Source organism: Sphaeramia orbicularis, chromosome 9 (assembly GCF_902148855.1).
Source record: "Sphaeramia orbicularis chromosome 9, fSphaOr1.1, whole genome shotgun sequence".
NCBI classification, from domain to species: Eukaryota; Metazoa; Chordata; class Actinopteri; order Kurtiformes; family Apogonidae; genus Sphaeramia; species Sphaeramia orbicularis.
The window spans coordinates 48,520,820-48,545,843 of NC_043965.1; the positions used below are offsets into that span (position 1 = coordinate 48,520,820).

At 35.9% G+C, this 25,024-nt stretch overlaps 1 protein-coding gene across 2 annotated transcripts; it reads right to left on the reverse strand.

The window, feature by feature from the left end:
• Nucleotides 1-712: 712 nt before the first annotated feature.
• agpat9l (1-acylglycerol-3-phosphate O-acyltransferase 9, like) lies at nt 713-24,369 on the reverse strand. Of its 2 annotated transcripts, none has more exons than XM_030142587.1 (14): nt 24,331-24,369; nt 23,853-24,058; nt 22,496-22,556; nt 14,885-15,033; nt 14,653-14,795; nt 9,496-9,570; nt 8,426-8,515; nt 8,243-8,336; nt 6,924-7,039; nt 5,154-5,209; nt 4,902-4,987; nt 2,705-2,833; nt 2,516-2,595; nt 713-1,366 (listed from the first exon to the last, which is right to left on the reverse strand). In XM_030142587.1, the coding sequence occupies exons 2-14, from the start codon at nt 23,994-23,996 to the stop codon at nt 1,258-1,260; spliced, it is 1,332 nt and encodes a 443-aa protein (XP_029998447.1). In that variant the 5' UTR covers nt 23,997-24,058; nt 24,331-24,369; the 3' UTR covers nt 713-1,257. The 2 variants fall into 2 exon arrangements, with proteins under 2 accessions (XP_029998447.1, XP_029998448.1); XM_030142588.1 differs by having other exon boundaries at nt 23,853-24,123; nt 24,331-24,358.
• Nucleotides 24,370-25,024: the final 655 nt, after the last annotated feature.

Consider the following 25,024-nt stretch of genomic DNA (forward strand, 5'->3'; position numbering starts at 1 on the left):
GTGTGACTTAGGCTGGCCACAATAAAAGGCCACTCTAAAATGTGCACTTTTACTGTATTGGGTGGTCCAGGGGGGTGAGAAAACCAGTCAGTATTTGGTGTGACCACCATTTTCCTCGCACAGTCTTCTTCATGAATTCTCTGAAACAGCTTTGGAGATGGCTTATGGTAGAGAAATGAACATTCAATTCACAGGCAAAAGCTCTGCTGGACATTCCTGAAGTCAGCATGCCAATTGCATATTCCCTCAAAACTTGTGACATCTGTGGTATTGTGCTGTGTGATAAAACTGCACATTTTGGAGTGGCCTTTTATTGTGGCCAGCCTAAGGCACACCTGTGCAAAAATCATGCTGTCTAATCCGCATCTTGATATGCCACACCTGTGAGGTGGATGGATTATCTCAGCAAAGAAGAAGTGTTCACTAACACAAATTTAGACAGATTTGTGAACAATATTTGAGAGAAATAAACCTTGTGTGTACACAGAAAAAGTTTTAGATCTTTGAGTTCAGCTCATGAAAAATGGGAGCAAAAAGAAAAGTGTGGCATTTATATTTTTGTTCAGTGTAGTTCTTTCAGAGGGAGGTAAAAAGTATTACTTGAGGCAAAAATCACCACAGGTCTGGTCATGTTGAAGCTGCAGAGACACCTGCATTAACTCAGAACAGGTTGTGGGTGTGTAGTCTTTCTACTTTTTTTAAATTGCAAGAGATTGAAACACTGAAGTCATGTGATCAGGGGGTAGGTTGTTTGTAGCACAACCTTCATTTTACTTCTATTACGACTCAAAAATCCTCAAAATGATCTTACCGAACAAAAGTATCATGAAGTTTTTGGGGTTTTTTTGCCACATAGTAATCCAAACCACACCTGAAAAATCTTGTAGGGTTTTTGTTGAGGCAAGCAACGCTCAGGCTAATCTCAGGATTCGTTTACAGATGTCATCTCTGCAGTGCTCGCTGGTCTCAGTTCAGAAAATTTCCACAGCATTAACATTCAATCACATCAGCAGTTTGCTTCAGCATCTTTTCTGTCCACAGTCCATCAGCTGCTTGTAAAGTTCAATATTGCACTTGTGTTTTCTATCAATCACTGAGACACATCCATTGGCAGCTTTAATACATCATGTTTTCACAGTTTTTAGAAGTCGACATGGCCATCCCCCACAGCAGATCCAGGTATGTCACAGTACCAGTGGACACAGTTCGGCTGCTGTGCGTTTTCTGTTTTTTGGTCTGTCCTCTGCGGTCAGGGTCTCAGTCACTGTTACCACTGCTGTCGTCTCCCACCACCATGCTGCTGTACTTCTTCTGCTGCTGCTCTTTAAATGTTTCTTTAACTTTGGCTCTTTTGAGGCCTCCGTCCCTTCAGCAACAACAAGACAAACAGCAGCGCTGTTTATTCAGACATATAAAACAAACTGCACAGTCATGTAAAAATACAACTCATAACAAGAAGTACAAAGAAAAGGAGTAATTTAGTGATTTCAGTTTGTAAATTTTGAATGTTTTACACCACAGGTGTCAAACATGCAGCCCGGGGGCCAAAACCAGCCCGCCAAAGGTTCCAGTCTGGCCCACGGGATGAATTTGCAAAGCGCAAAAAATTACACTTAAGATATTAACAATCAAGGACGTCGAAGTTGTTTTTGTTCAGGTTCCACATTCAGACCAATGTGATCTCAACTAAAATAATAGGATAATAACCCATAAATAATGACTCCAAATTTTCTTAGTTTAATGTGAAAAACATAATATTACATTACATCTATAAATAAGTAATGACAACTCCAAATTTTTCTCTTTGTTTTAGTGTAAAAACTTACATTAAATGATGAAAATATTAGCATTTACAAACTATCCTTTAACAATAAAATGCAAAAAACCTGACATTTTTAAAGTGAAATTTTAACTTTATTCTTCCTGTTATTAAATATTTCGTGCCTTTGTAGATCCAATCCGTAATATGTATGTATAAATGGCTGTTGAGAACTTACTTTTAGACAATAGATCTTGAAAATCTTATTCCAAGAAATTGAAAGATAGATTGAAATGAACGGAATTGAAGTGAAAGGAAGAAAGACAATTTTCACGTGTTCCATTTGTAGATTTTTTTGCTTGAATTAAGCAAAAAAAAATCTGACAATGGAACAAATGAAAATTATTTTGGTACGATTTCTTGAAATAAGATTTTCAAGATCTGTTGTCTAAAAATAAGTACTTATATCTCACTGAAAAGTTACTCTTTAGGTGACTGTCTTATTTTAAGTGTGATGAGATATTTTGACTAGAAATGAGAAAAATACACTTGGTAAGATTTAGATTTTTTCCAGTGTAGTGGATCAACAGGTATTAAACAGTTTAGATCAATACATGAGTTTGGTCACCGGTGGATGTTTGGGTCTTTAAGGGTTAAATAAAATGCAATATAATTGAAGTAAATTAGTACTGGGGTTGAAATGAAGAAAAAGGCTCCAAATGAAAATATGAGATCTATTAACAGGTCTCTTCTCACCACTGTAGATCTACCAGTCCTCCTTGGTGAGCGATGGCGGACTTTACTCTGTTGGCAAACTGGACGGCATCTTCACCGTCCTGTCAGTGTTGAAGAAACATCAGATTTTAGTCGACTGTGATTTCTGTGTTTGTGCTGACTCTATCCAAGCGTGTGCTCATGTGTTTGGGTGAGCGTTGTCATACACACCTGCTGGTGCATGGCTGGTAGATACCAGACGTTGCAGACCAGGGCCCAGCTGGTCATCATCCTCAGCAGGTAACTGACCATGCTGTACTTAGAACTGTTCCAGAAGGCGTCTCCGAACTTTGGGTCATACTGAGAAAAGTTCGCAAAGACACAGAGGAAATGAAAACAATAAGACCATCCCTGTAAAAGAACTTATGAATGGTTTAGAATTAGCCTAGAAATTAGGATTATGAATCTGAAATAAGTGATTGTAAGACATTAGACAGTGGTTTGTTGTCGCCTTGTTGTCAAATACTGAGCCCACATTTACATGTACTGTTAAACTGCAGCTGTCATTAGTTAATAATTAACCCTTTCATGCATACTGGTCACTACAGTGGACAGTTATTCTACAGCTGTTCTCTTGTATATTCATGGGTTTGGTTGTTTTAGTTCCATATCAGCCAACACAGTGAACACTTTTGCACCATCCCATAATACACTGACATTCATACAATTACTGTAACTTTGCTGTTCATGATAAACCTGATCTGCACTAACATGTTTGAGTGTAAATCAGTTGCTTGTTATTGTTATTAAACTGTAATTAACAGGTTTTTTTCCACTTCAAGGAAAAAAAAACCCTTAATCAAAGAAAAAAAGTGTTCAAATGCAATTTTTTGGAACTTAAATATTTTTTTTTTGCATTCGTCTTATTTTGTTACTTTTAATTATATTTCTGATTATTTTATTGAATATTTTACCAGTTAAATCACCCAAACTTGCTTTATTTGACTTTGTTTCCTAGTAGTGGAATGAATCACAGTAAATTTACTATGCTACACATACAAACCAAAAACGAATATTTTCAATAAAAAAAAAAATCACTTCACTCAAAAAAAATAAAAAATAAAAAAATAATAACGTTTTCAATCAAAGAAAAAAAAGTATTCAAATGCAATTTTTTGGATCTTAATTTTTTTTTTTTTTTGCATTCAACAGTTTTTTCCTTTGATTGAAAAGGTTTTTTTATTGCAAATTTTTTTTTATTTAAAATATTTTTTTTTTATGGTTAGAGCAATAAAGAAACAAATCTACCTCCATAAAAAATAGGTTCAGTAAAAAATTTCGATCGCACTGTTTTTTCATGACTAAAGAGGAATAAAAACGCTCAGGAAAAAAATCTGGACTAAGGTTCTCATAATTTATGCATGAAAGGGTTAATGACAGCTACTAGCAAGTAATTAAGTAGTTACTTAGCTTCTTTTGTATAAAGATTTTTCATAATGTAACTCCTCTGCCTCTCCCATGCATTTATTGTCTGTATAACCCCACACTCCTGTAATCCACATTTATAAGTACTTCTATCTATAATCAGCTGTGATGTATCCAATAAGGCTCACGTTTGCCTGTAACTAACTTCAGAAAGTGGTCTAATATGGTACAGCAGAACCTCACAGTACCAGTGCACCATTGTACCAGTAGTTTGCTTTATGCACTGCAGCTCATGAGTATTTAAGTAGTGAAATACCAGCAGAAATCCACAGTTTGAGTGAGCTTCATACCATACTATTCACCACTGAGCAAGAGGTTTCAGATTTAGTTGAAAAAAAATCATCCAGACAAATTAAGTTCAGGTTGTGCGGCTGCTTTATTCAATGAAAATGGTCTGGTGCATTTTAAAAAGCACAGCAAAGCAGATTTCTCCGAACACGTTTTGAATGAAACCACCAGTAAGTGCAGACAGTGATGACAGCGAGGACAGAAAGAACTAATAAAGTGAAGAGAGAAAACGCCAGAAATTCTACTACCTGATGTTTTACTGAAGGAGATTCTCCCTAAGAGAATAACCCTCCTTCCCCTGACGCCCCCATCCACCATCTCATCTTAAAGGTAAATTAGTAAATAAAACCAGTTTATTTGTTTCTGTAATTGCTATTTTCTTTCTAACTGCACTTTTTCTCTTTTAAAACCCTTCTAAAAGGTTTTTAGGTGGTTTTTGGGGGCTGGAAAAAATTAATTATATTCAATAATTGATTTGTAAAATAAGAAAATCACAAAACGAGCTCAGTCATGGAACAAAATAAACTCGTATTGTGAGGTTCTACTGTACCTGATAATATGAAATGCAGTAAAATCTACAACTGGAAAGATTGGCTTTGCAGCGAACGCATGTGGATGAGATGAACTGAGAGAGTGGAAAAAGTGAGTGCAGTACCTTAATGGCTACTGGGTAAATCGTTGCTCCAATTTCAAAACTGCCCTTTTTAAACATCATGACAGATGTGTTGTTGACACAGGTTCCTGTGGAAACCAGAGACCAGAGATCAGATGAAACAGAGATGTGTGAGCTCAGTCCAAACCCACATAAAACAGCAGCTCATTTGACTGGGCTCCAAGCACCACTGTCTCTACGTCCTATCTTTGATGATCCAAAGAACAAGATCAAGCTGGTGTTGGTCACACTTACCCTCTGGAAATATCAGTATGGGCAGCTTTGTCTTGTCATTGACATGATCCTTCAACCTGGAAGCAACACAAAGAGGTAATGGAAACCATTTTCTGGCTGTATAAATAAATACATAGTGGACTTTGAAGAGCTTTTCTTTACATTTTGGGAAGACACATCAACCAACTGGAATGCTTGTGAGGCTAACGTGGGATTAAATGAGATATCTAAATTGTTTGAGTCACTGTTATGTAGCAACTCTCCAAAACATAAGTGGTCTTCTTTGAACAAAGAAAGACAAATAACTTCCAGAAGGATTCAGTGCCAGTAAAATGTCGATCTATTTTAATGCCAAAACATCCACAGACGTGAAAGTGTTCTTTTATTCACCAGCCTGTAAACATGTGAAGACACTTCAACACCTTACAAGTCTAGTACCATTCTGACGGGTCTTGGAACACTGAACTTTGAGTTTATTATTATTATTATTATTATTATTATTATTATTATTATTATTATTATTATTATTATTATTAATAATAATAATAATAATAATAATAATAAGAAGAAGAAGAAGAAGAAGAAGAAGAATTAGTGAATAATAGTGATGGGTCCTGGAACACTGATGCGTCGACACATGCGTCGAGCTCATAGAACAAAACCCCGTGTCGGTGTGCGTATCGCTTTAAGAAAGTCATGTGACTGATACAGGACCTGTTTCAAACTGACACTGAGGCGCCAAACTGTGTTTATAAGGAAGCGCATCTGTCAACAGGATGCGTCTGCCAAAAGAATCTCTGATCTTTTGCGGTTCATTGTCAAATTCATCAAGAATTCTGGAGCAGCCTCAAGCCAAAAGAAAGGTTTCCGCTGTGTGGGACCATGGGGATCTCATATCAGAAAATAAAGAGTTTGTTTTAATTTCCTTGTTGTTTCATCCTGTTCCTCTCAGAGTTTCCACTTGATCTATGTGAATTCAAATTCATTTCAAAGTGACTCTTAGTTTACTATTCATATTATTTTCTGCAGGTTAAATGTCGCATTTGTTCGACAAAACTTTCCTATTTAAACAAAAGCACCTCCTCAATGCTGAGGCGTTCTAGGGCCAGGCATGAGAATGAAGTCCTAGATCCACCCAGGAGAAACTCAGGTATACAGCCATTCTACAGCTTACTTACAGTTGCTTTATTGATAATTAATTCCTATTAATTTATTTTTTACTTCATTTTTAGCCATCAAGCTCAAAACGTTGGAAAAAATTATTTTTTTTTATAAAAATTTGTAAAAAAAAAAAAAAAAAAGTCCACAAGCATCTTCATTCACAGCACGTTCACTTAGATTTTCACGTTATGATATATGTTCACATTATTTATTGACTGTATCTAAAAATATCACAGATATTTTAAATTTAAATGAAGATATGAAATAATACAATATAAAATACAATGACTTAAATTATATTATTGCATATACTAGGTCATCAAATCAGTGACAGTTGAGTCAGTCAACTAGGTTGCCTGTAGGGATTTTTAAGGTCCAGTAGGTGTCAGCATTCAGTGACACAGTATCAGTACAGTTTGGCAATGTGTCGAAACACTTCATGACACCTCATCTACCCATCACTAGTGAATAAGAATTCTTATTCTTATGGATTGGATTTAATTAGCTCTTTTCTTCTGTGCAAACTCTGTGGGGTTAAAATCCACTGTATCCATATCGTATGTGTCATGATATAAACATAATCTTATACAGTAATTCTCTTTGTGCTGAAATTTAGGAGTAAAACCTGACCTTTTGGTCACAAGGTGGCGATCTTTCATCTCTGCTCTCTCAAACCACACATGAGGACATGACCTCACCATGGCTCTCTGGACAACGCCCATCAGACCTCCATGAACCTGACCCACCTGCCAATCACATTAAAACTGTCAAACATCTTACTTCTACTAAACATTCTCACTTAAACATGTCTGAAAATGTCAAAGCATATGCAAAACTTGGACAAAGACGTCCACACCTGGATTTAATTAAACATATCAGTAAGAGCCTTCCAATGGATTAAACAGTAAACTTATATAATGACTTTATTGAAGTTATTTAACCCTGAATGATACAGTGAGTAGCTTCTCATTTCTTAACATAACTATTCATTTGATAGAAAGCAAAAAACATTCATCAGGCTTAAATAGTGAGAGTGGTTCAGGGAGCAAGAGACATCATTTCTACACATGGACTGGCCATGAAGAGTCTGTAACTGAACCCCATCAAGAGTTTTTGGCATGCAACAAATTTACACAGTGGTTCAACTCCCCATCCTCAGTACAAAACATTAGTGCAACTACAGATGTAAATCAACATTGTGACATTCATTGTGATACTGCATATTGTTACCCTCATATTATAATTGTCTAACAAAACAATAACGACAAATGTCATAATATAGTTTTATATTGGGATAAATATCATTAATTATTAACATTGATATTTGTCAAATCCTCATGAACAGGACATCTTACAGCTGTAGACATGTGTCCCAATATTTATGTCCAAATAGTTTATAAACATCAATATTTCCTTTAAATTTAATGGTAGATTTTTCTTCCTCAGTGAGATGTGAAGAAAGTAGATGGTTAGTTATGGTAGAAAATTATTATTACCAGTCAGAGCATGAAAAATATTTTAGAAATTTAGAGGAAGAACATTTCAAAATCATAGTCATGGATAAAATAAAAATCACTGTTGAGAGAAATGAAGTCAAAACCATCTCTGAGCCATTTTTGGAAACAAAGATAACAATTCAAACCAAACTAACAAATGCAATGATATTTATCCCAATATAAAACTATATTATGACATTAGTCATTATTGTTTTGTATCCCAGACCCATTAGAAAAGAAACAGTTGAATTCAACGTGTCCACATACTTTTGTCCATTTGTGTATGAGTTAGGTTATTATGATATGACACTAATGATAAGCTTTGTGGGGCATAAAGGAGGCCAGCCCATTGTGTCCTGAAATCAAAGTGGGGGATTTTTTTTTGAGCCAGGCCCTGTATATTCACTGTACAGTACAAATGTGTAAATGTACTCCAGTATATTTCTTTCATACCATTGCGTAACAGGCATCGTTACAGAGAATCACTATGTCAATGGGGGTAGTGTGGTTCGCAACACAGATTCCTCCTTTTTTGGGTTTATTCTCCCTGTTGTGGAGTAGAAACATGGTCAAGATTAGACGATAAATGCGTTCTTGGTGTTTGTACAGAAGGACACAGGGTGATGAGGACGTTACCTGTTGTGGTAGCAAATAGTAGCAGAGAGTCCACGAGCACATATTCTGTAGCACATGACATGAACCCATTCACTGAGCCAGGACTTAATCCTGAAAACAAGCGATTCATACACAGAGGTAAGAACAACAGCACAACTCAGGATGGAAACATACTGGGAGTGTTTTTAAAGTATATTAGAGCTGCAAAATATATCGTCAGAGCATCGTCATCGTGATGGACGTGTGCACAACAGTCACATCGCAGGTCCTGCAATGTAGGAGGCAAATGAACTCAACATGTTCTCATCTAATTCCAAGGGTACCTGACACACACTGGGTGCAGTGATCACAATCATTCTTAATCAGTTTGCCAAAGCAGACCACGCCCCTGTACATGGAGTGAGTCACTGGTAACAACATTGAAAAATGAGCAACAAGAGAAAATCACCAAAAATGAAGACTTGGTACCAAAAAGAGAAGCAACGTCATTCATTCATTCATTTTCTGAACCTGCTTTATCCTCATCAGGGTCATGGGGGTCGCTGGAGCCTATCCCAGCTACTTATGGGTGAAGGTGGGGTACACCCTGGACATGTCTCCAGTTAATCACAGGGCTGAACATATACAGTAGAGACAAACAATCACTCTCACATTCACACCTATGGGCAATTTAGATTAACCAATTAACCTATTAGTGCATGTGTTTGGATGGTGGAGGAGCCACGCAGACATGGGGAGAACATGCAAACTCCACACAGAAAGGTCCCACCCCCATCAACTGGTGTTGGAATCGAACCCAGGACCTTCTTACTGTGAGGCACAAGTGCTATCCACTGCACCACCGTGTCACCCTAAAAGCAACGTTAGTTATCAGGAATTATTTCAGCTGCAATAATGATGATATAGAAACATGTGTTCTGTGCTGATAGTGCCTTGCATTTGTTGCCACAACAAGAGGAAACATGACTAATTTGTTTGACCATTTATCTCGGCCCCACACAGCTATTTCATATTGCAATATATATCAAAGGGTTAAAAAAAATCACAATGTCAGTTTTTTCCAGTATCGTGCAGCCCTAGTGCATAGTTACCTCCAGTTTGGGAGGAATCCAACTGCAGATGTCCCAATGACCAGCCAGGTGAGACCAATGCAGGCCAGGGTTATCCTGGGGAACACATTCAGACATTATTTATTCTGCGCAGAACACATTCATTTATGTTATTTAACTCTGGGTTTTCAGTGTCATTAAGAGGTTCAGTTTTCAGAGGGCTAAACTGCTATGAGAATTTATGTAGAACTTAAACCTAAACTTTGGAGCAGATTAAAATCAAGGCAAAGGATACAAACATGTAGAGCTGAAACAACTCATCGACTCAAATCAATTAAAAAAATATTTGATTACAATTTTCCTGAATCAAGCTTTGTTTCCTTCATTTCTCTGCTGTTAGTTTTGTCAGTGGGGATCTGCTTTAGTATTTCTGTCCCTGTAAATAAATGTGAAAAAAAAACTGTTAGATAAAGGATAACAAAAACATTTTCTCTGCTGTTAAATATTGGTTCCACTGTTGTGTTTCACACGGACGCTTATTGTGATGCACATGATGCACAGGATCAACACAGAGCTGTATGTTAGTTCCATGTTCAGTTGGTAGAAGTTAGTAAGCTGGATCCAAATGTGTTGAAGACTGACCTGACAGACTGTTTCATAAAAATATTAACTCACACACTCAAACTAACAGCTGGTTGTTGTCAGCTTTTCCAAATGGCTTCAACTGCATCAGCAGTGCCACTTCTAGTCTGTATTCTGTCTTTAAATAACTCATATTTTTATTTATTTATTTATTTATTTATTTATTTATTTATTTATTTTTCCATTTTATTTAAAATATAACATTAAAACCAAAACAATAAGGAAATTTTATATAAAAAGAAAACATATTTGAAAAGGAGCAGGATGAAGCTTAACTTCTGTACTTCTGCCTCCTTACCCCATCCTTCTACCTACCCTAATGTCCCATGTCAGATCACATAAGTAAATCAACAAATCCTACAAATATCAGACTAAATTCGGACTAAGCACAAACACAAAAATGCTATACATATCAAAAATAGACTCTGTCCTTTTCATAACAGCATTACACATCAATAAACACAGGAGAGCTTCCACCTCAGGCCAAGACTCTGCAGTCCATCTGCACTTGGAAGAAAAAGGACACTCTTTCCAGGACAGTAACGTCCGTATATTGGCCAGAGAAGACAAATGGTTTGAGACAGAAGTCAAAGAAGCCATTTTTGTGCGAGTGGAAAAATCCTTCCTGAGCAGAGGAGGTGGTCTGAGACACTACTGATCCAAAACCTACAACACCATTTTAAATAACATTCCCAAACAGTTTTCAACCAAAAACCTTCCACACCTGGACTCACCTGAACACCCCCCCACCCCCACCCCCCGGGAAGGATTCAGAAAGTGACCCACCCATCTGGTCTGATACTCACACACAATACCCACTAAGGACCCTACCCCCAGGGACTAGTAACAGAGTTGTTTTATGGCCCTAACATGTAAATTGGGATTAACACCCATACAGACCCCCCCCCCCCCCCCCCCCCCCCGCAGGTTTATAAATCCAGTTTCCCCCACCACTTATTAGAACCAAAGAACGTTTTCAAAAGAGCTAAACCAGTCCAGTTGAACTGAGAAGAACTACCAAGAATTACACATCAAAATAAACCCAATCCATTTCATAACAATAATACACACATAAAAAAAAATAAACTGTCCATTTCATAACAATGTCCATTTAGAAGTACAGTTTGTCCTTCCTATGAGAAATCGACAGCTCTAGATATGAGCAGGTTTGAGATCAGGTACGATCTCCACCCATTTTAAGTGAACAGGAACATTGAACAGTGAAAATGACTGTATAACCACTTGTTGTGACACTGATCGCAGTTTAGTTATGCAGAAAAGATAAGAGGATACACAGGGTATAACAGAAGAATTTTCTTTTCTTTCAGTATGGTGACTTTCCTCCAGACCACACATCTTACAACTGATTTAAACTGAAAATGTTGGATCAGGGGTTACCCAGTGCTGATCAATGCATCATTCAGTCATGGTCTAATACAGGAGGAAAATGCATTGTGTCTATGACAGATATTTAGTCATCTTCTCATAACAAAAGGTTTTATGGTGCATGAGGAAACATACTGTTCTATTTTCACCAGATAAAGAAATAACACACAACATGAGTGTCTTATCACTGGAAAACTAATCTGAAGATTGTTCAATAATCAACTTCTGATCTCAAGACAGCAGCCAGTGCGGTTACTCTTGGCTTTCATAGACTGAACATGTTCAACTAATGCAAATGAAAAGTGACTGTTTTCATTGGGTTTTGTTGATGGAAGATCACTGACAGTCACTGGGGTTGGCTCCAAAACCCTGGCTTCCATAGACATCCCATAGGCCCATCCTTAAACATCAAATAGAGAGTTTGGCATCTACCATGTTAGGCAGTGATTCACAGGTCTGTATGATATTCAGAGTTTTGGTTGATTTAATAAAACATTTCTTTCAGACACACACCTCCAGGTAACCAATGGGTGACTAATGGGCCTGTAATGGTACACATTCCAAAACGAACTGTTTCGGTACACACCTGTTCGGTTCGGTACACAGCTGTACCGAAACGGCACAGTATGATGAGAAAAAGAAAAAGGAAGGAAAGATGTTGTTCGATGCAGAACTTTAAATTCGCGCAAGTTCAACACGGACATATTGAAGGAGTGCACACTGACCCAAAATATGAAACAGAGGCAGCTACAAGGTTAAAAAAAAAACAACAACAACAAATATGATGTGAACCTGGAAGGAAGAGACTGAAGACCCTCCACCATCATTACTGTCCCGTTTGGGATCAGTTCAGTTCAGGTGAAAGACAACAACAGGGAAAGAGAAGATAAGATGGACATTGTTTGGCCCCTAGGAACTACGGTAGTTCTAAAACACTGACACTACCTCTGTCTGTCTGTCTGTCTGTCTGTCTGTCTGTCTGTCTGTCTGTCTGTCTGTCTGTCTGTCTGTCTGTCACATACACACACGCTGTATAATAGAGGAATAGAACCCGGAGTTGGATGTTGAAACAATGTAAAGTTTTGCTTTCGTTTCACGCCAGCGTTAGTTACGTCAGTTATGGACCACCCCCCCACCCCCTCGTTCCGACAAAAAAACAAAACATCCCCCCTCTGTGTTTTTTTGACAAATCGCACCCTGAACACACACACATACACACAAGTACACAAAGTGGTCTAAACAGTTTGTTAGCTGTCCTAAAATAAATATAAATAATTTGGTTAATTTTGTTGTCAGTGTTTCTCTTCAGTTTGTTTAAACAGAACACGAGTTTGCCCTCTAGTTAATGTTGCACTTCATGTGGAATTTTTTTGTTGTTATTTTTATGACTGACAGATGACAGACTGACTGAATGATTTTATAACTGACAGAAGAGTGATTTGATTTTTGTCGTTTGTTCAAAACTACCTGTCAGGGAAAAGTGCAATACTAATGTTTGGAATACATTTAGTAGTATTTTACTTATTTTATGTTCTATTTCATATATAGCAGCAGAACTATATTATTCCTCTTTTTCTGTATTCTATTGTCTCCAAATTTGAGGGATTTTCTTTCTTCCCGTACCGAACCCAAAAAAAAAACAAACAAACCATGGCTTTGAAAACATACCGAACCGAAAATTTTGTGTATCATTACAGAACTAGCAACCAATGGGTAACCTTATCTGAAATTCTACTGTATGTAAATAAAATGTTCTAATACGTTTCGATATCATAATAAGCTTAAATATATGTGTATAATTTGAAATTTTCACCAGAAGCTAATAATTCATTCATTCATATAACTACTGAAGTAAATAATCTGTGTTCATTTTAGAGTTACTGGATATTATAAACATGAAATCTACCCTACATTATGAAAAAACTGTGGGAAATAAAGGTTTTATGTATTTATTTTTTAATATATATAGTAATTTAGCAATAACAAAAACTATGTAACACTGAATGGGTGAAAACAGATTGCAGTAAAGATTATGGGATTGGAATCAGTAACAGTTTTTTTGTAGTAAATAACAGGTGTTAATCTCAGACTCACACAAATATGGTATAATATTGTATGGTGTGCATACAAATACAAATTTACAAGCACATGATATATATATATATATATATATATATATATATATATATATATATATATATATATATATATATATATATATATATATATATATATATAGTGCTTGTACATTTGTGCATGCAAAGTGTGATTGTTAATTCATTTTTGTGCTTTTCATAACATGTTTTGTGTTTATATATAGGCGACCTTAAATCAATTAATTTAGTGATTTATTGGGGGTAGGTCACTTTTCCATAAAAGGGGGTCAGAATTCTGTAATACAAAACTGACCCGCGTGTCACTTTTCCATAGGGGTCACTTTTCTATCTGACACTGGCCCACCAAAGGCTCCGATCCAGCCCCCCTGTGCAAAAATGACACTGAGGATATTTACAGTGAAGGGTGTTAAACTGGTTTTATTTCTACATACAGCCTAATGTGACCTTAAGTCAAATAATAACCTATAAATAATGACAACGCCACATTTTTTTCTTGGTTTAAGGTGAAAAAAAATTAAAATTACATTATGAAAATATTTACATTTGGAAACTATCCTTTCACAATAAAATGTGAATAACATGAACGAATATAAACAACCTGAAACATCTTAAGATTATATTTGAACTATATAATGCCTGCTACTACTATGACTTTGTAGATCTGCTGTGATCTGTAAATTGTGTTAATAATAAGCTGAGACATAACATTATTGAAATTGCACTTATTTTTTTTGTTATTCCAGGTTGTGCATAGTTATTCAAACTAGTAACTTTCATTTTCAGAATGTAATTTGACTTTTTTCACACTAAAACAAAGAGAAAATTGGATTATTATTCATAGGTTGCTACGCCTTGGATTATTTTTATTTTATTATTATATATTTTAGATCAGATATAGTCAATATGTGGCCCTTGAACTAAAGTGAGTTAGATGGTCCTGGTCTACATGTACACCTGCTGAGGTTTCATTTCAGCAGTGACATAGACCCAACCTTTGCTTACATCACTAAGATGTTCTTTTTGCAGTGAGCAGAATGTGTGCAGTATCTCATACCTGAGCGGGGCGAGGATGCAGTATCTCACAAAGATGCCCAGTCCGTACACCAGTGTCAGTTTCAAACTGATGAACTGAAAGTCATTGGTGCGAGTCAGTAAGTTCCAGGACACCAACTCCTCTGAGGAGAAACGCTGAGTCACCTGGATCCACAAATCATTTGTATCAACATTTCAAGTAGAAACAGACCACTTAAAATCTGAAACATACAACCAGAACTGTACAAATGTACCTCATCCTCTACGATGCTTTCAATTCCCCTGCGAGAGAAGTAAAAACAGTCGCTGAGTGTAAAGTCGCCGCCCACTGGGGGTTTGGGCCGACTCCGCCTCAGCTCCTCCAGCTCTTTCTCCATAGAGCCGTCCTCCCTCTGGATGAGACCTACAACACACAGACAGACACAGTCACCTGTTACACCAGTGGAAATCTGAAGGACAAGTCAGCCATATTTCAGCTTGAGGACATTGGAACTGCAGGAAAATGAATCATCACACAAAGACAAATCAATTTTATTCAGGAATTTTGTCCCTGGAAAATTCTATAGACCACAGGTGTCAAACATACAGCCAAAGGGTCCAATCTGGCCCCCGGGATAAATTTGTGAAATGCAAAAATTATACTGAAAATATAAACAATCAGGATCCACATTCAGACCAATTCGATGTCAAGTGGATCAGACCAGAAAACTGCATCATAATAACCTATAAATAGTGACAACTACAAATTTTTCTCTTTGTTTTAGTGTTAAAATTTAAAATTACATGAAAATATCAACATTTACAAATTATCCTTTACAAAAAAATGTGAATAACCTGAACAAATATGAACAACCTGAAATGTCTTAAGAAGAATAAGGGTAATTTTACCAATATTCTGCCTGTTACTAAATGTTTGGTGTATTTGTAGATCCACTGTGATCTGTTAGTTGTAATGCACATGTGTAAATGATAAACAGAGGCATACATTTGTTAAAATTGCATTTATTTTTCTTAAGAAATTACAGTTTGTTCATAGTTGTTCATATTATTCACACTTTTAAAGGGTAATTTGTAGATGTACACATTTTCATTGTGTAATTTTACTTTTTTCACTCTAAAATATAAAAGTTTGGAGTTGACATCAATATTATAAAAGGGAAATGGACTATGTTTGTGTGTGTGTGTCTCAGGCATCACACAAAATCTGGAAAGAGCTGACTGCTGCAGTTGAGTTTTTGGTCTAGGAAGAGACTAGTGAAGACAGAGGATTGATTTGAACCAATATTTTAGGAGATATTAGTAATTTTGGAATACAATGGCCTTACAATTACGTTGCTATGCTCAGGATCACGTGAACGTTTTGGACTGTTGGACAAATGTGGTACAGCAAGCGTGAATACATGACAAATATCCATGCTGGGGGACCAGGATGTTGCCCCTCAGGATCGGGATGTGAATTTTAAAAACACCCCCCCCCTTTTTGCATCCCACCCTTGGTATACAATGATGAAGTCCAGGATCTAGAACCCGTTGTTCCCCACTAGTCAACGTGTTATTTCTACATCATTATGTTATTGTTTTTATTTATCTGGCCCACATCAGATCACATTGGGCTGAATGTGGAACTTAAACTAAAATGAGTTTGACAGCCCTGATATAGACTGTACCAGGGGTGTCAAACTCATTTTAGTTCAGTTCCACATTCAGCCAAATTTGATCTCCAGTGGGTCGGACCAGTAAAATAATAACAGTGAAAAAAGTAAAATTCTATTATGATCAAGTTTAGATCTACAAAGTTTCCTTAAAAATCTGAATAACATTAACAACTTGAATTGTCTTAAGAAAAACAAGTACAATTTTAGCAATATTTTGCCTCAGTTTAACAGTTTATTATTCACACATGTGCTTTACAATCGCACAAAACATTCAGTAACAGGCAGAATATTGGTCAAATTGCATTCACTTTTCTTAAGACATTTCGGATTGTTCAGGTTATTCACATTTTTTGTAAATGTATAGTTTGTTAATGTAAACATTTTCATGTAATTTTACTTTTTTACACCATAAAACAAAGAGAAAATTTGGGTTTGTCATTATTTATAGGTTATTATGATAATATTTTACTGGTCTGACCCACTGAAAATCTATTTGGACTGTATGTGTCTGTATGTGGAACCTGAATTAAAATGATTTTGACACCATCGATTGTTAATATCTTCAGTGTAATTTTTGCAATTTTTCACAAATTCATCCTGTGGGCCGGGTTGGAAACTTTGGCGGGCCGGATTTGGCCCCCAGGCCGCATGTTTGACACCTGTGGACTATACTCACCAAGAAGGATATGAAACTTCAACAGGTTAAATACAGGAAAACATGGAGCAGAGCACAAACATCTGACTGCAACGACCACTACATAACAGCAAAATCATCTACATCTTTCAACATTACATAGTAACACTGGTAAAAATCTGATAATATACATCATACATCTGTTCTTATTATGTTCTATCATTTAATTCATTGTGTTGCAAATCCCACTCTTTCTGGCTACGTGTTATTTTTTATTTGAACGACATTGTGTGTCCACATAGTTCTATTTAGAAGTTATTTATTGATATTCCCATCCTTCTTACACTGTTTAATGATAACTCTGGTATTTTATGACAGACCTATTCCTATATTGTTTGTTTGCTACTACAATTAACGCTGCAGCTGAGTGCCAGACTGCTCATTAAGATTCATGAAGTTTGTGTGTGAGTCTGTTTAGTGCTGGGACACTGTCATTTGTTGGCATTAGCTAACTCCATTTCTAAGCTTAAAAAAAACCCATGCACTTTACAGACAGTTAACTGCTTTAAGTACATTTCATATATTTAACCCTTTCATGCACAGTGGTCACTACAGTGGACAGTTATTCTACAGCTGGTCTCTTGTATATTAATGGATTTTGTTGTTTTACTTGCATATCAACCAACACAATGGATACTTATGCACCATCCAATAATACACTGCAATTCATACCATTACTGTAACATTCCTGTTCTTGATAAACCTGATCTGCAGCAACATATTTGAGTGTAAATCAAATGCTAATTGTTATTAGACTGTAATTAACAGGGTTTTTTTTTTTTTTTTTTTTTTTACATTGTTGTGTTTTGTTGTTTTTGCATATTATTTGAGTGAGTGATAACTACTATTATAGTATGTTAAAATGTGAGAAAACATCAGGTTAGCAACATTAAAAAAACATTTATTTCATAGTTTTCACAGTATATCAGTAAATACATGTTTCTTTGCTTCAAAAATTAAACGCATGGTGTCCAGCTGAGTGGACATTTTGTAACTCCATGAAAAATAGGTTCATAAAAAAAAAAAAAAAAAAATCAATCACATTGTTTTTTCATGCCTAAAGAGGAATAATAACACTCAGGAAAAAAAAAAAATCTTCATTAAGGTTCTCATAATTCATGCATGAAAGGGTTAAGCATTTCTTCATTTCTTCATTTATTTTTAGGTTAGAATAGTCTACAGGTTTGCTTGTGAGTTATTGTGAACTTTGTGTTGGAGTCTCTGTTGCGTTTGGCATCAGTTGTTTTTTAATGTTAGGTAAATCAGTCTCTACCGTTACTGTAGTTAGTGTTCTCCACTACTTTATCTACATAGAAATAAATGTACAGGCATTCATCGTGGATGTGGACAACCAAGAAAGTTTAGAGTCAGCTGAATGACTCCTGGCACAAAACAAACTATACTAACTTATGAGCTAGACATTAACTTATAAGTCTGGCTTTGAAATTTTGTGCTAAATTTACCTTTTAGGCTTCTATCAATTTGCTTGCAACCAGTTTAATGTTTTGCTATTGACCAATTTATATGTAACATATAAATAAAGAAGAAAAAAATGATCAAATATCAGTCAATATCAAATTCGGCAGCAATGGGAAACATTCTGAATATACAAACTTCAAGCCACTGGATAGAATGAGGACATTGATTTCACTGTGTTTTCATAGAAGTTGATACTTTTCTCTTGTTTATTCACTATTTTAAAGTTTTGTCATTTGGTATTGGGGTTAACACTAACATCTGATGGTGTTTTTCAGTCACTTTCCACATAGAATTTCCACATGGAATACTTGTACATATGCTCACATGGTACATTTAAGTCTTGTTTGTCCCCCTGATGAAAGCCAGCAGGCTGAAACATGTTCAGTGAGGGCCATTGAGACATGCCAGAATTAATAAAGGTATTTAAAAATTATAACAGAGTGCATTGGTTTTTGTACTTTTGTGCATTGACAAAAAACACCTCTTTTTCCATTTTTCCATTACTGCCTGGAGGTCCACGAAGGGTTCCTCTTTACTGTTTGTCTCCATATGGTAATTTCACATCAGCTAGTCTTTATAGCTTTGTGACATGTACTCTATTGTTATCTGGATCTGAAATAACCTCTATCAGAACCAAGGTTATTATCGTTAACGAAAACTAATGAAATGACGAAAACTAGAATTGAAAAAACATTTTCGTTAACTGAAATAAATAAAACCTATAATTAAAAGAAAAAACACGATAACTAACTGAAACTGCATTGTGTGCTTATAAAACTAACCAAAACGTATAAAAATTACAGCGAAATTTCCCTTTGTTTTTGTCTTTGTCAATGTCGGATTGATATGAAATCAATTTATTTCACTCAAGCAATTTTATCTGCTGTCACCATATGACATTCAAGGGTCCGTCACTTGTCGTTTAGAGTCGTCTTCTGGTCCCCACGCTACCTGGAAACATGGAGACTAACGTTGGGAGAAAGCAGCAGAGTCCTGTCTGGGATTTATTTGAATACGACGACAGAGAAGAAGAGAAAAGATACGACAAAACTTAAATGAATACTAAAACTAAGCATTTAGAAAAAAATGAAAACTAATAAAAACTAGCAAACCTGCTCTAAAAACTAATTAAAATTAACTGAATTAGAGAAAAAAAAGTCAAAACTAAATAAAACTAAACTATAATGAAAAATCCGAAACTATTAAAACCTTGGTATGAATTCAACCAATAGTTTTGCTACTAGAGTGTTAACAAAGAAATTAACAAACAAACCAAAAACAATCCCCCTTGCCTCCCTTTTAAGGGGTGGGGTAATTAAACAGTGTCTTTGTTGGTGTGTGACCTGCCTTGTGTTGGTGTGTATGTGTATGAAAGTAAATCTGTCTCATCAGATTTTGAATTATAAAAGCCATTGAATTTCTAGCACTGACATTTGTTTTTGCACTGAAATTAAGTATCTGAATTTTTGCCTCTGAATTCACCTATGTTCATAAATGTAGAATAAAAAAAAAAATTCAGATGCAAAAAATTCAGATGCAAAAAAATTCAGACGCAAAAAATTCAGACGCAAAAAATTCAGATCACACATCCATGCTGAGCGTCTTCTTGCGTCCATGTCACATGACCAACCTACCGTAACTCGATTGGCTGGCTGTCGGTTCAACTTGAGACAGAATCGATTGCTTTTCCTTGGTGTCCCGGATGTATGATCTGAATTTTTTGCTTCTGAATTTTTTGCATGTGAATTTTTTGCCTGTGAATTTTTTGCTTCTGAATTTTTTGCCTGTGAATTTTTTGCATGTGAATTTGTTGTGTCTGATTTTTTGCATCTGATTTTTTTGCTTCTGAATTTTTTGCTTCTGAATTTTTGGATCTGAATTTTTTGCTTCTGAATTTTTTGCATCTGATTTTATTTTATTCTAAATTTATGAACATAGTTAAATTGAGAGAAAAAAAATTCAGATGCTTAATTTCAGTGCAAAAAAATTCAGTGCTAGAAATTCAATGGCTTTTATAATTCAAAATCTGATGAGACACATTTACTTCCATGTATGTGGCCTCTAGGTGAATGTCCATGCATAAAAAATGTGAACTTTGACCTATTTTTTCCCAAAATGTAACCACATCTATTCTGCGTTACTGGCAATATATAAACCCAATTTGGTATGAATTCAACCAATAGTTTTCCTGCTACAGACATGTGAAATTTCGCACATTTTTATTAAATATGGGGAAAAAGGATTTTAAAAATTCATAAAAAATTTTAGTTTTGACCTACTGTTCCCAAAATGTAATCAGATCTATTCTGGGTCACTAACAATCTATAAACCCAGTTTGGTACGAATCAAGGTTATTATCATTAACGAAAACTAACAAAATGACAAAAACTAGAATTGTAAAAACATTTTCGTTAACTGAAATAAATACAAATTATAAAACAAAAAAACGATAACTAACTGAAACTGTATTGTGTGTTTACAAAACTAAAATGTACAAAAATTCTGGATAAAATTCCCTTTGTTTTAATCTTTGTCAATGTCGGATTGATATAAAATCGATTTATTTCCCTCAAGCAATTCTAGCTGTTGGCACCATATGATATTTAACGATCTGTCACTTCTTGTCACTTGTGGTTTCCAGTCGTCTTCTGGTCCCCACTCTACCTGGAAACATGGAGACTAAAGTTGGGAGAAAGCAGCAGAGTCCTGTCTGGGATTTATTTGAATACGACAACAGAGAAGAAGAGAAAAGATACGACAAAACTGAAATGAATACTAAAACTAAGCATTTAGAAACTAGAAGCACTCGGAGAGCGCAGACCTCCGCCAAGGCTGATCAGTGCCCCCCCCCCCCCCCCCCCCCCGTGCCCCCCCCCCCCCCGATCACCACCAAAATTTAATCATTTCTTCCTTATCCCATTTCCAACAAACCCTGAAAATTTCATCCAAATCTGTCCATAACTTTTTGAGTTATGTTGCACACTAACGGACAGACAAACAAACAAACAAACAAACAAATAAACAAACAAACCCTGGCAAAAACATAACCTCCTTGGCGGAGGTAAAAAATGAAAACTAATAAAAACTAGCAAACCTGCTCTAAAAACTAATTAAAACTAACTGAATTAGAGAAAAAAAAGTCAAAACTAAATAAAACTAAACTATAATGAAAAATCCAAAACTATTAGAACCTTGATCAGAACATGAGATTAATCAGTAGTACAAAACTAGGACAAAGCTTCGTATCAGCAGATCTCAACATGGCAGAGACACAGGAAAATTCACCATAACCCATTTAAAACACGGCCTCATAACCTGTGACCTGAAACACATTAAGAGCTGATCCACTCTCAGAGAGGTGTTAAGTAACCACGTCAGCCCTGCCTGTTCTTCTAACAGGTCTCAGATCAGTTAAGAGTTGACTGATAACGCAGGGGGCAAAGTCTAAGTCCTGCAGTGACACACTCTGTCCTCAGTATTTAATCAGACCTTTCAGAAACCTATCATTCCACTTCCATTATTAGCATTCACTGCTGCCTTTACAAATCTGAGCCACATACTCTGGACTTTTTTTCTTTTCGCTCACAGAACACATGTCTTAGTGTTCTACAGCGGGGGATCACCACTGTATGAAGATCGCTGTCTGATAAGAAGTTGAGTAATTGCGTCTTGTGAGAGTGGGCACAGTTCCCAGACCTACTTCAACTTGTTAAATGAGTGCTGTGTAGGGACGTCTAACTGCAGATATGTCACAGATGGAAGGTTTATTTCACACCCATTTAAGGCCAGAGGGTTGTTATGCTCTATTGTTTATCTGTATGCAGAGAAATGACATCCTGCGCTGCACAGATAAGTCCATTCCTCTGTCAGGAGCAAAGTGAGCTCTGTGGTTGCAACATGCATGTCCAAACTTGTAATAAAGTAAGTTATGAAATCCACTATTGCAGCACAACACATCTGCAACTAACTGTATTTCCTTAGATAGGCTTTCCCTGCAGAATCTGGTCCAAACTCCTGACATATTATTTTCCACTCACCATTGGAGGCTTTGGCTGTTTGTTCGTCTGTCTTCGCCCTCTGCATCTTCAGAGTCGCCCACTGTTGACAAGCACAGACACAGGATGAAGGTCAGAGGATCATAGCATATAGGATATAAAGCAGGCGTGTCAAACTCATTTTAGTTCAGGGGCCAAATATGATCTCAAGTGGGCCGGACCAGTAAAATAATAACAGTGAACAAAGTAAAATTAAATTATGATAATGTTAATATCTATAAAAATCTGACTAACATGAACAACTGGAAACGTCTTAAGAAAAGCAACTGCAATTTTAACAATATTATGCCTCAGATTATCAGTTTATCATTTACACATGTGCATTACAACTTCAATTAATATCACAAACACACAAAACATTCAATAACAGGCAGAATATTGGTAAAATTGTATTTACTTATCTTAAGACATTTTAGGTTATTCACATTTTTTGTAAAACAAGAGTTTTTTTTAACATAAATATTTTCATGTAATTTTACTTTTACACTAAAACCAAGAGAAAATTTGCTGTTTTCATTACACTGGGTCACAAAAAAATGTTTTTTGCAAGTTGTCTAGGTTTTTTCAACTGAATTAGGACCATTTTGCACCGCTAAATCCAAAAACGACATCTGTTTTTCTCAATCAGGTCAGGTTTTTTTGCTAATTTGATTTTGAAAAATTTGATCTTCACACAAAATACAATAATTAATACCAAAATAAGATTGGTAAGCACACTTTATGAAACTTGTGACTTGATTCCTGTTAGGTACAATGGTGTATTCACCACAGATGTAGCAGAATACGTCAGGCTTATTTTTGCAAGATCTTCTAGTAGAAGCCATTTCATTCACCTGTAATATTAAAAAAACCATTAATCATAAATCGGCAAAAGTAAAATCTTCAGAACTCGTTTATTGCAAGAAATATGAAGGAATTTTGTATCATATGATGTGAAAATGCCCATAAATGTAAGCAAAAATGTTAAAAAGCCAATATGTAGCATAGTTCAGAAAGTTGACCTGATTGAGCAAAATTAATGTGATTTTTGGATTCAGCACACCAACATGATCCTAAATCAGCTCAAAAAACTTAAACAATAAATTTGTTGTTGACCAGTGTTATTTATAGGTTTAATATGATAGTATTTTACTGGTCTGACCCACTTGATATCTAATTAGTCAGTATATGAGAATTTGAATTGAAATGATTTTGACATCCTCGATTGTTAATATCTTCAGTGTAATTTTTGTATTTCACAAATTCATCCTACGGACCAGATTGGATCCTTTGGCGGGCCAGATTTGGCCCCCGAGCCACATGTTTGACACCTGTGATATAAAGGGTTATATCTCAGTACCTCCAAAGTTTTGACCAGGATTGTCATGTAGGTTTCAGAGATGCCCAGTGAGAAGCCGAACATGGCAGGGATCATGATGAGGCTGATGATGAGGTACAGCCAAATCTTCAGCACCCAAAGCCCTGTGGCCCAGAAGTCCTCCATCTCCACCTTAGTTGCTGAGGTTTGGTTGTTTTTTTTTTTTTTTTTAAGTGCAGCCTTTTGGCCTGGATTTAGTGCAGTGGGAGGAAAATATTGATGATTTTCTGATAAGAGATTTAAGGTTGAAACACTGTAGACAAGTTACAAAGAAGTTAGTCTGTCCAGGTGATACTGCAGCACACTTTTAAGAGACACACCAACACACAAAACAGAACTAACCAGTATCGGACAAACATGAACAAATCAATGAAAATCCGAAGTACAACAGCTTTATATTCAAAGAGACTGCACCAGAAAAAAGAAGAAAAAAACAATTAGTTACTCCAGAACATCTTACCCGTCTAACTTCTGGCCATGTCCTTCCTCCTGAGGAACAACTCAAGTGAATGAACACAGAGAACAAACACACCCACTACTAGTAAGGCCAAAGTTCACTGAGGTGACGTCCACCAGCGCCTCCCTGTGGCCACAGATGGAAGCACAGACAGCTGGATGTCAGATTTATTCATCCAGTTGTTTTTCAGATGAAGACAGTAAAGTGCAGAGGACAAATAACATATTCTCCTGAGACCCAGCACTGCATTTTTGTCCTCTGTAGGGGACAAAAGTTTGGCAGTTTTACTTAAAAAAAAATGCGGTCCATTGCAAATGACATTCTATAAAAAAAAAACAAAAAAAAAAAAACAAACAAACAAAAAAAAAACAACAACGAATTAACCCTTTCATGCATTAATTGTGAGAACCATAGCCAAGATTTTTTTTTTATTTTTTTTTTATGTTTTTATTCCCCCTTAGGCATGAAAAAAAAACAATGCAATCGAGGTTTTTTCTTCTAAGGAGTTCCAAAAATATCCATGCATTTAATTTTTGAAGTAAAGAACCATGTGTTTAAAACCCAAGATCAGAAAGTGATTTGAAAACAATGAAATAAAAACATTTTTAAGGCTGCTAATCTGATGTCTTCTGGCATTTTAATATATTCTAATGCTAGTAATTACTCACTTCATGGAGAGAATATGCAAAAAAAAAAA